Source organism: Protomyctophum parallelum, assembly GCF_964188405.1.
Source record: "Protomyctophum parallelum genome assembly, chromosome: 15".
In the NCBI taxonomy this organism is placed as follows: Eukaryota; Metazoa; Chordata; class Actinopteri; order Myctophiformes; family Myctophidae; genus Protomyctophum; species Protomyctophum parallelum.
The window spans coordinates 44,564,210-44,577,982 of NC_139710.1; the positions used below are offsets into that span (position 1 = coordinate 44,564,210).

Below are 13,773 nucleotides of genomic sequence, written 5' to 3' on the forward strand. Positions count from 1 at the left end.
CTAAATCGTCGTCAGTGTGAAACTATGTCTGTCTGTCTGTCTGTCTGTCTGTCTGTCTGTCTGTCTCTCTCTCTCTCTATCAGTCATCTCCGCCTCCGTTAGACCATTTGTTGCGAAACGTTGCATTCACACTCAAGGGAGGCCAATGAAGAACATCTGCCCCACATTTTTCACATCGGCCTGTTATAGCACCACCAGGAGAAAACATATTTTTTAATATTAATCCTACAGATTTTGTCCGAACCTCACGCAAATCAGTACACATTATCGTACACACACACACACACACACACACACACACACACACACGCACACGCACACGCAGATGGACAGGAGTGAAAGCATAGTAGTCTCTCTCCTTCGGCCATTGGGCCTGGCAGAGACAAAAGCATCACATGAATTAATGGGGAACATGACCTTACAACTGATAGATTAAGTGTTGGAAATAAAACTCAGCCTTGCAGCATAGGAAGAGGCAAATCTAAGTGGCTGCCTATAACATATTTCTGACCTGACCTTTTATTTGAAGCACTCTGGTTGGCCATAACTGACCCTAGATGAGGTTTACAAGTTCGTAAACCTCCACGCAGAAGCACTTCTGAGTTTATCAACCTAGCGGTGTCAGTGGGATATGTGGACAGACATGGACAGAAGACATGGACAGAAGAGGCCATACAGAAATGTGTGTCCTGTGTGCAAGGGCCTTAAGTTTTAGTTTATGAGAATGGAAATGAGGGAGATAGGCTGCGAACGGTACGGATGAGTTCGTACTTGGAGAAAATATTTTTTTTCCAAAACCAAAACAAACAAAATGCATATGCATAAACACCCATGGAGACTCTGGAAATAGGCATACTAAATATCTACAGTATTAATTAATAGTATTAATATACAGTGCAATAATACTTTAAAGGTTTGGGTTGTGTAGTTACCTTGAGAAAAAGACAAAAGACGCGGACATCCCAGACCTAATAGGCTGGGTGCTGTTTATACAAAATAACATGAAGAGAAGAGAAGAATCAGTTGATTAGTTCAAGGTAATAATTTATCGGGTGCACGGTTCAAGTAGAGACGGTCCATATAAAAGAATACCAGCACTCACTTTGTATCCAATAGGATTCTTGTTTCTTTCAATTTCCCCCAGCAGCGAACATAACAGAAATGTATCAATAAAAAAGAACATGAAATTAAAACAAAAAATGATGTTTTGTGATGTTACATATTGGTAGAACGTGCTTTCCTCTGTGTATTGCATTTCTCCTCAAGTTTCCTTACATGGTCCATGATATGTTTTTGTATATTCTTCACCCCTCCCAGAAACCAGGCGATGAGGAAAAAGCTCATTCTCTACTTCAAGAGGAGGAATCATGCCCGTAAGCAGTGGGTGAGTACAGGACTAGGTTGAAATTGGGCCAGCGGCTCCTTGAATCGAGTGTCCATTTCAGGTGTACCAAAACGGGAAGTGATCTCTCTCTGTTGCTGGAGAGCTCTGTGGTCTTACAGCGTACTGCTGAAACATAGTAATTGGTTTTGGGGAATTTATGTCATACTGTCCCGAGACAATCCATTCCAGTCAGATTTAATCTGCTGTCGGCCAGACACTATAATGAGCGTTATTTGTTCTTTTGTATTTTAGTGTGTGCATTTCTGTTTGTTCAGAGGGAGAGTTCACTTGCATGTCTACATGTATGTAAGTTTGAGAGGGACAGGGGCTGATATGCACTACGTACTACTACGCACGCTGTGTCGTGCACGGAAAATATAGAATCCACAAACTCACAATAAAATCTCTACGTGTTGTGAGCTTGTAAGATCAGCTATATGTATAAATCACCGTTAAGTGTGTGTGCGTGTGTGTGCGTGAGTGCGTGAGGGAGTGAGTGCGTGTGTGCGTGCGTGAATTCTTCCCAGTGATTGAACAAGCCAGAGCCAGAGAGCAAGGCTATAAATAGCCCAGGGATAAATGGGGTGAGCTCTGATGCCAGACATCCTCAGAATCAACGCCTTGACAGCAATGGTTTAAAAAAAGTACTCAGTTTCTGTTTAAGTAAAAGTAGCAATACCACAATGTAGAAATACTCGGTTACAAGTCAAAAGTATTTTTTCAAAGTTTTTACTTGAGTAGAAGTATTGGAACGCATTGGTTTTCATAAATGGTCTAACGTTTTGGTAAATGACAATGTGTAAGCGAGCTATGTTTTTGAATAGCTAAAAGTATAAAGTAGGGTTTAAGTGGTTCATGTATACAAATAATCATCATCATCATCATCATCATACTATAATTCAGTCAATGTCTGTGTGTCTGTCTGTCTGTCTGTCTGTAACTGTGACTGCCGTAGCTCCTCACTGCCTGCACCAATCGCTCCCACTTTTCACACAGGCATTGACCATACTAATATGGAGGTTTTTCCAGTTCAACAAATTGTAAATTAATTATTAATTTATTAGTGAATTAAAAATGTGAAAACGCACCCAGGGCGCAGTACCCCCCGCGGTACCACAACGGGTAAGGGCTAGTGTAATACAAGTGAAAAGAAGACTTCCGCACACCCAGTTTCTTTCCGAGCAGGTGTGTAGGAAAGGATACAAAACATTTAGTAACTAAAGCTGTCACATAATTGTTGTGGAGTAAAATAGTTGCCTCTGGGATTATTGAATTTATTTATATAAAGTAGGCCTACTTCAGAATAGTACTTTACTTGAGTGAATGTACTTGGTTACAATACTTTCCACCCACTGCTTGACAGAAAATCATGCATTTAAATCAAGCCCCTAGTTTCAGCAGGGATTTAGCTTCTCTGGGCTGGGCTGGGGAAATGAGGGGAGCGAACAAGCCTTTCCCTCACCCACCATGTTCTGACATTCAACGTCAGAGAAGCAAACATCTCCGTCAGTGATGATGGGGTTGATCTATGAAGGTCAGACAGAAATCCAAGTGCGGTCATGCATGCCTCTTAGCCCGGTGTCCAGTCTCCAGTGGTGGAATGTAACTAAGTAGATTTACTACTGTACTTGAGTACAATTTTGAAGTATTTGTACTTTACTTGAATATTTCTAATTTCCAATACTTTTACTTCTACTCCACTACATCTCAGATCCAAATATTGTACTTTTACTTCACTACATTTATTAGAAAACTTTACTTATAGTTACTTTGTAGATTAAAACATACATTAACCACTTACGCCCTATATACATTTTGTCCATTTGAAAATAGCCGATCTACAAGCTCACAATGCGTCACGATACGACGCATTGTGAGCTTGTAGATCGGCTATTTCCAAAATATTTGTATACATTTGATAACTTGAAATGGGACATTTTGCACAATGAGTACTTTTACTTTTGGAACATTAAGTACATTTCGATTGCCAATTCTTTTGTACTTTTACTCAAGTGCATTTTGAATTCCTGACTTTTACCTGTAACTGAGTATTTCTAAATGGCAGTGTTGATACTTTTTACTTAAGTAAAACAATTTGAGTACTTTTTTCCCCACCACTGCCAGGGGGTGTCCATGAGTCTGTGGGCGGGGCTGTATAGCTGCTGGCGGGCAGAGCAAAGAGGAGACATCACCTTGTGTTTTAAGAGAGCACAGAGGGTCATGTCTCCTCCGGGGTTAATGGTCTGCTTTACAGCCTGCCTGTGTGTGCAGGAGCAGGGGGGGGGGAAACATGCTTGCCTGCCAGAGCCAGACTTCCATCAAAATGCCAATGTACTGTAGCACGCGGCACTCTCTGTCTGGACAGAAGCAACGTGCTAGAAATGCTAGAAAATGTCACCCTCAATATTGGTATTCTACAATCTATAATCTCCCAGGAAATAAAGCAGTCGACGATCTAAGATCTGTGTGTCTTTGATAACTACCTGGGTAAATGCTTTACAACTGTCTTTGTTTTAGTGGTGGAGTCTGTTGTTTGAAATTCATGACCCCCTTTTATATAAAAATGCCTATGAAGCAACACAACGGTATGTTGTTGGATGTTTGAAAGCGGTTCTGCAGTGCATTAACCGCCTCCCCCGTGTCCCATATATTCCCTCAGGAACAGAAGTTCTGTCAGCGCTACGATCAGCTGATGGAGGCCTGGGAGAAAAAGGTGGAACGCATCGAGAACAACCCGAGGCGGCGCGCCAAGGAGGGCAAGGTGCGAGAGTATTACGAGAAACAGTTCCCGGAGATCCGCAAGCAGAGAGAGATGCAGGAGCGCATGCAGAGGTGACTGTGGAAACATGGTTTTTATTTGTTTATATTGTCCTGCTCCTTTCCTACTGTTCGGACATGTCCACCATTTTGGAGAAGTTAGAGGTACTCTTACAGAATGACAGTAACCCTGAAAGAGATGAATTAACCCATTTTGACCTGAGATCAGATTCTAAAAATGTCTTCTACATCCTGACAGTTTTCTGAAAAAGCTATGTTTCTATGTCAGTCGTTCTTCGATTTTTCTAAAATAGCAGACCTAGATCTGCTATTTTTCAATAGCTAAAGCATAACATAATGCTAACACCAAAAGGGGTTCCCGCCCAAAATGGGTTAATAACCTGGAATCAAAACCAAATGAACACAAATTATGCACAAACATTTATTAAATGAAATTAAAAGATATATTTTTTTACTTGTGTGTGTTTCTTATCAGAACCTGAAAAGTATCCAGGTTATGATGTGCATGCATGCTGTTATTAATTTGATAAATGCCTGGATGCCAGATGTATAATTATTGGATTTTGTAAAGTTATGTAAAGGTTACATTGTTCCTGGGTAGGCAGAAATGGGTTCTTGTTTGTTTTGGAGCTTATTTCTCAAACACTACAAATATAAAACCTGGATTGCTCCTGACCCCAAGTAATTAAATTGTTGTTCAAAGAAATGTGCCAAAGACATTGACATCGCCAGCATGTGCAAAAAAGATGCAAGTTTCACTGCCAGTGCTTTGAGATCACCACCGGTGATCAAAAGGTCAAAATGCCAACAAAAACACGCTTGTTTGTAGCGTTCTTGAAGAAAAGATTATCAGTTCAGTATGTCTGGAAAAGGTTTGGATTTATTTATATGGGAAAAGGACACGCACCCTGTAAATTGTAAAACAAACATGGCAGACTTTCATTAAATGTAATGTTGTATGGTCTCTACATGCATTCTAACTCACACATGCAACCTCTGAGCAAATCTAAAGTGGTCACAGCATACCACCAGTTCAGTGCTTGTTTAGAGCAATAGGACTATTTTTGTGCATGTGTCCAAAGATGATAAAGGTGAATAAAGCACATGTGTATTTAGTAACACCCTGTGTCTACCCTTTAGCCGTGTGGGGCAACGTGGAAGTGGGCTGGCTTCATCTGCAGCCCGCAGTGAACATGAGGTGTCTGAGATCATCGACGGCATATCAGAGCAAGAGGTGAGCTTCCCACCCCTCCTACTACTACTCCATTTCCTCCTATAGTCCGGCAGCCGAGGTGGACAGGTGGGGAATTTGGTATAGTCTTTTTTTATTGGCCTAAAATATTGTCTTTATACATACATTCATGAATCCACTTGCTGACCGGCTGTCACTATTGGGCAATTGTTTTTATAGGGGTTTCTTGTGACCCTACCATTAACATCCTATGGCAGGCAAAAATGTCAAACTTTCCTTTCGCTTTAAGTAGCATGTGACATGTCAAACTAGGGGGTTTTCATGATTCTGAATCCATTCCAAGCATTAGTTTTGCACAAAATGCACTCCTTGGGCTAAAAACAGCCATAGACGTCATAACAAATTTGGGCACATTTGGGCAAGTGGTTATATCTTAGGTTATATCTTACCTTCTCTGGAGTCCTGCTACAAAGCAGACCAGAAGTAGAAAACTGTCGTTCCCTGATGTCATCAGTAGGGACACAGGCATCAGTAAGCAGGAACTGGGGATGGCAATGAAGGACCGGGAAGTCTGGTGTAATATTGTGAAAAATGATTAACAACAACAATACATGTTTAGGGCAGTGGTGCGGAGAGATTAATAAGCTCATAATAACATCGCATGACAAATCTTTGAGAGCTTGTAGATCTGCTATTTTCACACATTCTTGTGTGGTTTATTGATTTGTAAAAAAATAATAATCTCTTGATTATTTGATTAATCGAAAATGTTATTGATACAGTCGTTTTATTCTAAAGAAAAATAATCAATAGTTGAAACCCTGACCCTGTAATGCAAGGATGAAAAAGCCTGAAAAGGTTGGGAACCACTGGTGTAGAAGACAAGTAGTCCGAATCTGTGCTCAAAAAGACGGATTCATCTCATACACACTTTACACAGTCACACACATGCACAGTCACACACATACACAGTTACACACATATGCTAATTGCACATTAGTAATTAACCCAGAGCCCCAGCCCAGCTGCACGGGGTGCAGATTTGCGTTGTTTTTTTCACTTCTCTAGATGCCTCCCTACTCAATTCAAAACGCTGCATCTCTCTCTGTAGCTTTCTCTTTGTCTCTCTCTCTAGCTTTCTCTCTCTCTCGTCACATTCCACGACCTAAAACGTTCTGCCACTTTGAGAGTATTATTAAGACGTCTTTTATTAGATAGCATGGAGTAGAGAGCCAGAATAAAGCTGGGAGAGAATTATGAGATGGCTGGGAGTTGAAATGCACATGTCAGCAGCGTTACCATTATTATAATTATTACTAGGCCTATGCTCATTGGAAACGATGCCCATTGCAAACGCAGCCCCTCCAGTAATGCCGACCAGTCATATCCATTGCCAGAGTACTTAGTGCAGTACCCATTATTATCACAGTCCAGTACTTGGAGGCCAGCCTATGACATCAGTAGGCTAGTGCTATGATACCACAGCGCTGGCAGACAGAATCGGCCCAATAGGGACGCCGGGACATTTCTATCCGCCAGCGGCAGAACAGAAAGGATAATTTGTCCACCAGCGCTGCTACGACTCCGTCGTAGGGGAAACACAGGCCTGTGTTGACACAAATACAAGGCATGCACCTTGTTCCCACTGAGCCAACAGGAAGCCCCAAACTTCCTCTCGTCTTCTGACCTCTTGCACACTTTCCACCGCCGTGGTTGTCTAACCACATACAGGACCGTATATAGCTTGTGTTTGTTTAGCACCCCATGGTCAGAGAGCTGTCTCTAGTCTGTACAACCTACTCATTCCCAGACATTAGTCTGTCTGTGTGTTCGTGCTTGTTTTTCATCCCTGTGTGTGTGTGTGTGTGTGTGTGTGTGTGTGTGTGTGTGTGTGTGTGTGTGTGTGCGTGTGCGTGTGTGTGTGTGTGTGTGCGTGTGCGCGCACCTCCCCCATGTCAGAACACAGAGAAGCAGATGCGACAGCTGGCAGTCATCCCTCCCATGCTGTTTGATGCTGAGCAGCAGCGCATCAAGTTCATCAATATGAACGGCCTGATGGACGACCCCATGAAGGTGTACAAGGACCGGCAGGTCATGAACATGTGGAGCGATCAGGAAAAAGACACCTTCAGGGAGAAGTAAGTTAAAGCACTAAGACGTGCATGTCCTGGGATCAGGACATGATGCACGGCCTGATGCAAATTATTTACATTCTGTTGATGTTCTACATGTAACCCCCTCTGCACTTAGGTTCATCCAGCAACCAAAGAACTTTGGCCTGATTGCATCTTTCCTGGAGAGAAAGGTACAGTTGAATGAAGCCTTTGGCACAACGATGCTCCTTCTGCAGTTTGTCGATAGTCCATCACTTCATCAGAAATCAAGTGTTCAGGAGGGCTGACACTGCTGTATTTATGTTTTCAGACGGTGGCAGAGTGTGTGCTCTTCTACTACCTGACTAAAAAGAATGAAAACTACAAGAACATTGTGCGAAGGAACTACCGGCGCCGCGGCAGGAGCCAGGTACAATATGTTCCCATTCCAGCTGAGAGTGAAGTTTGATGCTGAAAACAACTTTAAAAGCAGTCAAACCTTACGGGGAAAGCCAGCCCGAAAGCTGTCTTTAATAAGCCCCAATATACTGTATGGTCAAGAGATAAAACTCCCAGGAGCCATCAATTTGAGGAATCGCCACAAATTGATGGCAGTACCCAGATCACGTGACACACTCTTCCTCTTCCCCCCAACACATCCTCCACTACTATTGTACACACAGGTCATAGCATCGACTTGATTTCTCCTTTGTTTAAACAGTCCTTTCCAATCGCTAACGAGCTCTTAGTTATTACTTAGTCTCAGCTCAGGTGTTGGACTGTTAAGCTCCGCTGCAGAGGGCACTAATGAAATGGCGCATTAATTAGCCTGTGACCTTTTCCTGTGGCCGTGGGTGCAACGGTGTCTCTCCTCATCTGTCTTTATCTATCCATGAGTTGCCTCCGCTCATTACCTGTCGCGCGCCCCCACAGCATCACTCCTTACAGAGCCTCGTGTTGGCTGCTGCTAGCTAGTAATAGCAACACACGGCTAGGGGAGACTGGAGGAGAAAGGAGTTAGAGGTGGCAGTATTAGTTCTCTTTATAATATATAACGTTAGCATTCAAGGGAGATATTATCTCCCACGGATGCAGACGCTAATGACCTTTGGGGAGAGGAGTAACGGCTTAACACAAAAGATAATGAGCACCCCCCCGGCCTCAACGACTTGCCTTTCTTACGGTTCTGCAGCTAAGTGGCAGTTCCATGTCGTGCCTCAGCCGGAGTGTCTGCCTGAATGGCCGCAGTTCGATCGGTTTTGGGCTGTGATTGTAGATCGAGAGATAACAGATGTGTATAATTATGGTGAATGGAGATGATTAGTCTGATGCTCTGTCCGGGGAGGATGTTGAAGGGGGTGCGGGGTAGCCTTTAAGCAGGTTGGAGGATCGTTCAGTCTTATTGAGTTATGGCTTTTATTTGTTTTCTGTTGAGTTAATCTCACAGAGAGAGAGATCTTCCCAACCCTTCCCCAATGTACGTCCTTATATTTCCTTGCCAGGAGTCAGATCAGATGTAATGCGTTTCTGGTAGAGCAGATATGAGAGGCATAGAATAGGCATTCCCTGCAGCAACATAAAGCCCTTTAGCTGGTGGTGGTAATCGGGCATGACTTCCAGCTCTGTGGAACCAAATAGAGGAACAGCTCTTTTCTGGGGCAGTGTGGAGTAAGTCTGGTTCCTGTCTTTCTTGGCTGGGCAGCATTGGAGAAAGCTATTGGTGTGCGTGTGATTGTGTGCGCACGTGTACGTGTGTGCGCGTGTGTGTGCGTGCAGTGCACGCACCCTGAACCCAGACAGCCAGGAAATGGACGAGGGAAGTGGTTATGGTTGCTAAATGAGCATGGGTACTAGTTGTCTAATGTCTTATGGTGAACTACCTCCCATGCTTGGCAAAATTTGCGTTATTACAAACCCACAGACAAGAGCTTGAATCAAGCCAGAAAGTTTAACCCTGACCGAACCCCTTTTCTGTCTGAAATTAAACCAACCTGATAAACGGCACCAAAGTTTGGTGACCCCAAAGTTAAAACTTGACGACGTGCGGATGTGTTAAGCATATTGGATAGTTCCGGCACAGTTCACCTGTTCCACTAAACTAATTTATCAAATGTCATGTGTTCATGTGATGTACAGTATACACATCGATTTAGCGTTTTGGCTGATGTGATGCAATCGCAATGTTCTCTAGCCCATTTTTGACCTGAGGCCGATTCTAAAAACGCCTTCTAAAACCTAACCTAAGGTTTCTGAAAACCTTCAAATTCATATTAATAATGAATGATGTTGCTACATGTATAGCAACAAAGTTTTGAGACACACAGAGGTAGCATCCGGATTTAAAGGTATAACAAGGTATAGGTTGCACCAGGTCTAAAAGGGCTAGTTTGTGTTTGTGTTCCACTCTGTTAGTGTTCATATATGCATGTGTTTACATTAGTTGAAGTGCATTCATGTTGGTGTGCAGAGTGCAGACACAGCGTGTCAGGTTACCACCAGGGATCATGATCATCTCTGTAATGGAGTGTCTTGTTTTTGTCGCAGCATGGTCAGCAGCAGCAGCAGCAGCAACAGGTGAACCGCAACAGCCAGGAAGACAAAGAAGAGAAGGAAAAAGAGAAGGAAGCAGAGAGGGATGAAGAGAAGAATGAGGCTGAAGACAAAGAGGATGGAATGAAGTGAGTCCCCCTTCCCTGTCCTCTCCTTCTTTCCCTTTCTTTGTTTTCCTCACTGTGTGAGAATGATGAGCCGAATGCTTTTGTTATACTGTCTTCACCCTCCAATAGAGCTTTAATAACCATATCTAAATGGCGGCCTTGGTCTTTCTTGACGGCTTCGCCTGTAATTTTATACATGACTATCATTAACTGGTATGTTGTGAATTAGATTTGGGCGATATGGCTAAATATTCGTATGAGCACCATCAGGCCAAATACTGCCGATTGCCAATATATTCACGCGAGAAATAAATGAATGTGAGAACAGCTCCCCAGTCCCAGCGTTGAGCTCCCCAATCTGCCTCCTTCGAAATGTGCAGTGTCGGGTTACTATAGTAACCCCACAGCACACTGTCAATGACGGACATGGATGAGACGATGCGAATGGACTTGTATGACATAAATGTTGACATAAGAGTGTTTGACATTGTAACTGGGATTGTTCAGAAACAAAGATGCAGTCAACACGAGAAATAAGGTTCTGATTGAATTGTCTCACTGGAGGATTTGTGCAAGTGCAAATAATTGCTATGGTGCGAACAAAACTGGACGTTGAGTGAAACAAAAGAAGTGCTCCTCTTCCCTTGCAAGGAAGCAAAGTTCAAGATTGAATGCACAATGAGCATAGACTGGTGACAACAAAGCTTTGCATTCTATATAGAAACCAGTTTTTTCTTCTTTTTCTCTTACTTTCTTGTGTCTCTTGTCCTCTAGTGTCCTCCTGTTTCTATTTGCTTTGTTGTTGATGTATTGAGTGTAGGTGATTCTTATATTCTTGTCTTTAGAAAATGAAAATGAAAATGGGACACTATGATTTAATATGTTACAATTGCAAGTATGTATGTATGCTGTGTAGGGCTGGGGCGGTATGGGATTTTTATTACCGCGGTTATTGCCAGCCCCCATACCGCCGGTATGGCGGTTATTAAAAAAAAAAAGTTACAGGTATGGTGTGTGCGATATTAATTGTGAGATTACCATAATGACGGTAATCATTAAAGGACCACTTTTGAACCTATCTTCATATAATAGGTCCTCACTAAGTCATGATAAAATGGCACATTTCTTTCTACTCGGTCTGTGTCACATAGGAGGCCTAATCTAATTGAATACCCCTGCCATAAAGCATTACACTTGTTTACAAGAGGGTCCACCATTTTCAATTCATCATATCATTTTGTACACTATGCACTTCTATAAAGCCAAAAACAGGAAATCATCATAAAGGAGGTAAAAAGGGGGAAAACGTATACAGTGAGGGGGGAAAGGGGTGGGTGGAGTCAAGGGATTTACATCTTAATGACAGTTGGTAGGGCGTTCCACATTTTTGTGGCATAGGAGTGAAATTAATTTAGGTGGACCCTCTTGTAAACAAGTGTCCACTCACAGTTAACAGTCTTTGTATTGAGTTGTGCTTGAAATGTAGTGTAATTCTGCAAACTGTTAATAAATATTTTAATCAATCAATCAATCAATCAATCAATCAATCAATCCTTGTTTGTGCCGAATCTGGGTTGCACATGGTTTTTTGAACTCCCTCTGGTGTTCTTGTGTTGCTGGCATGATTAGACTGACTGAGCGTCACTGTTTATTATGATACACTTTTCATTTCATAAAAAAAAAAAAAATCATTTCATAAAAAGAAAAAAAAAAAAAAAAAAACTTTTTCTTTTTTTTTTTCTTTTTTTTTTAACCGCGGTAATGAACCCGATACCGCGGTATGCGTCACATACCGGCGGTATGGCGGTATTGCGGTTATTGCACCCAGCCCTAATGCTGTGCACATATATATATATATATATATATATATACCGGTGTGTGTGTGTGTCTCTCTCTCTACGTCGTCCTCAGACGAGCACTCCATCGGTGTCTCCAGTCATCTCGGTTCTCCATACATCTGGCCAGCTCCTTTGTGCTTTCTGCACCAGTATCTTTCTTTAGTACGTCCACGTAGGTAGGTGTGGGACGTCCTCTCGATCGATGCCTGTGTGTTGGTTCCCACAGTACAAGCTTTTTGGCCGGGAGTTCTTGATGTTGGTGGCAGTGGCCAGCTAGTCTCATCCTCCTTACTGCTATCTTCTCTGTTACACTTGGTAATGCCCCGTACAGACACTTGTTGGTGATGTGCTCATCCTGGTTGATGTTAACACAAAAAATGCTGGAAACGTATCCATACGCTTTATTAATATCGAACGCCGTACGCGCGAAGCGTATGTATACGTTTTATACGTTTTTTTATTGCTTACTGTACATCAACGTCCTATGCTCCAGGACACCGAAGAAAATAACAGCTTTCGTCTCCAGGAAGCTCCAATATGTGATCCGGGAGTAAAAAGCCCCTCCCTCCTGAAAAGAGGTCTGTCTGTGGCGAAGACGCTCCCTCCTCCAATGCCTCCATTACACGTATGGGTCTGCACGGCAACGGCATAGACCAACGCAGATGTCAGGGCATCTAAAATGGAGTTACCCATACTCTAGTGTCTGTGAATACACTCGATTCCCCCTCCCCTCCTGTTTCTACATGGTTTCTCCCGAGGAAGCTTTGTGGGGGGAGTCTCTTGATCGCTTTGGCAGTTTGAGTTCCCCCCCCCAGGCCCCACTGCGCCTTGCGATCGCCTTGCACCGCCGACACAGCCCTCTCTAATTCTTTCCAACGACAACTCACCGGTCTGCCGCCTCATTCTCGGAAATATAAACCCGTATATAAACCAATAATAATCTCCAACGGTCGATCGCCATTTCACGGACAGGTATACGCGAAACGAATGACGTATTCTCGAAGGACCGCCATAGGAGAAGCAGTATACATCTGACCAACTGTCTTTTTTTCGCCGTCGCGTCAGCCATGTTTGGACAAAGAAGCAGTATACTAGGCTAGCAGATATCACACCGTGGAACCCCCCCCACACTGCGAGTTGCGATCGATCGTTTTGCAGTTTGCAATGCTACTCTCATTCTCGGAAAAAAGATTCTCGGAAGTTGATCACCATAAACGCCATAGCGCCTTCGCCAGCCAATTGCAGTGATAAGGCGTCTGGGACGTAATCGACCCGTTTGTAATGGATAACTAATACAATCCTAAGCTGCGGAAGCCATCGTGTTGTCTGTCATTTTGTCGAAATCACAGCCAGCCTGGCTACGCTTATCGCTCCTGTGGTTCATGTCCAGACATGTCGTGGAACCCCCCCCCCCCACTGCGAGTTGAGTCGCTCCTGTGGTTCATGTCCAGACATGTCAACCTCTCAAGTCACTGTTATGCTATCAAACGATCTGTTGATTTTGTTTACTGAGACAATGATCACATATGTGCATAGAATCATCATCATCATGACGTTATCATGACAGGCAGATATAAACATAAATAAAGTATCAACTACACACTGAATGAAAGCCCTAAATGTCTAATTTTAGGAGGAAAACAAATAAAATACACATATCCCATATACTGTTTGTCAATACTAGACTATTGAATCCATTTCATTTATAAAATTCTCTTTTTCAGAGAGAACTTTAGCCCATTCTGACCTGAGATCAGATTCATACGAGGTTTCCACTGGACACACACTGGTCTGATTAGAGAAAGCATGGACCTATAGAACTATTATTCAC

General features: G+C 42.9%; 1 protein-coding gene across 21 annotated transcripts in view; it reads left to right on the forward strand.

Annotated features, from left to right (window-relative positions):
• ncor2 (nuclear receptor corepressor 2) overlaps positions 1 to 13,773 on the forward strand; it is a 151,907-nt gene that overhangs the window by 80,095 nt on the left and 58,039 nt on the right. For all 21 annotated transcript variants that reach the window (XM_083784860.1, XM_083784863.1, XM_083784877.1 and 18 more), the window contains exons 9-15: positions 1,318 to 1,384; positions 4,044 to 4,216; positions 5,303 to 5,396; positions 7,314 to 7,492; positions 7,605 to 7,659; positions 7,779 to 7,877; positions 9,992 to 10,125. In XM_083784860.1, coding sequence (XP_083640986.1) covers positions 1,318 to 1,384; positions 4,044 to 4,216; positions 5,303 to 5,396; positions 7,314 to 7,492; positions 7,605 to 7,659; positions 7,779 to 7,877; positions 9,992 to 10,125 — 801 coding nt within the window. The remainder of the gene's footprint in view (positions 1 to 1,317; positions 1,385 to 4,043; positions 4,217 to 5,302; positions 5,397 to 7,313; positions 7,493 to 7,604; positions 7,660 to 7,778; positions 7,878 to 9,991; positions 10,126 to 13,773) is intronic.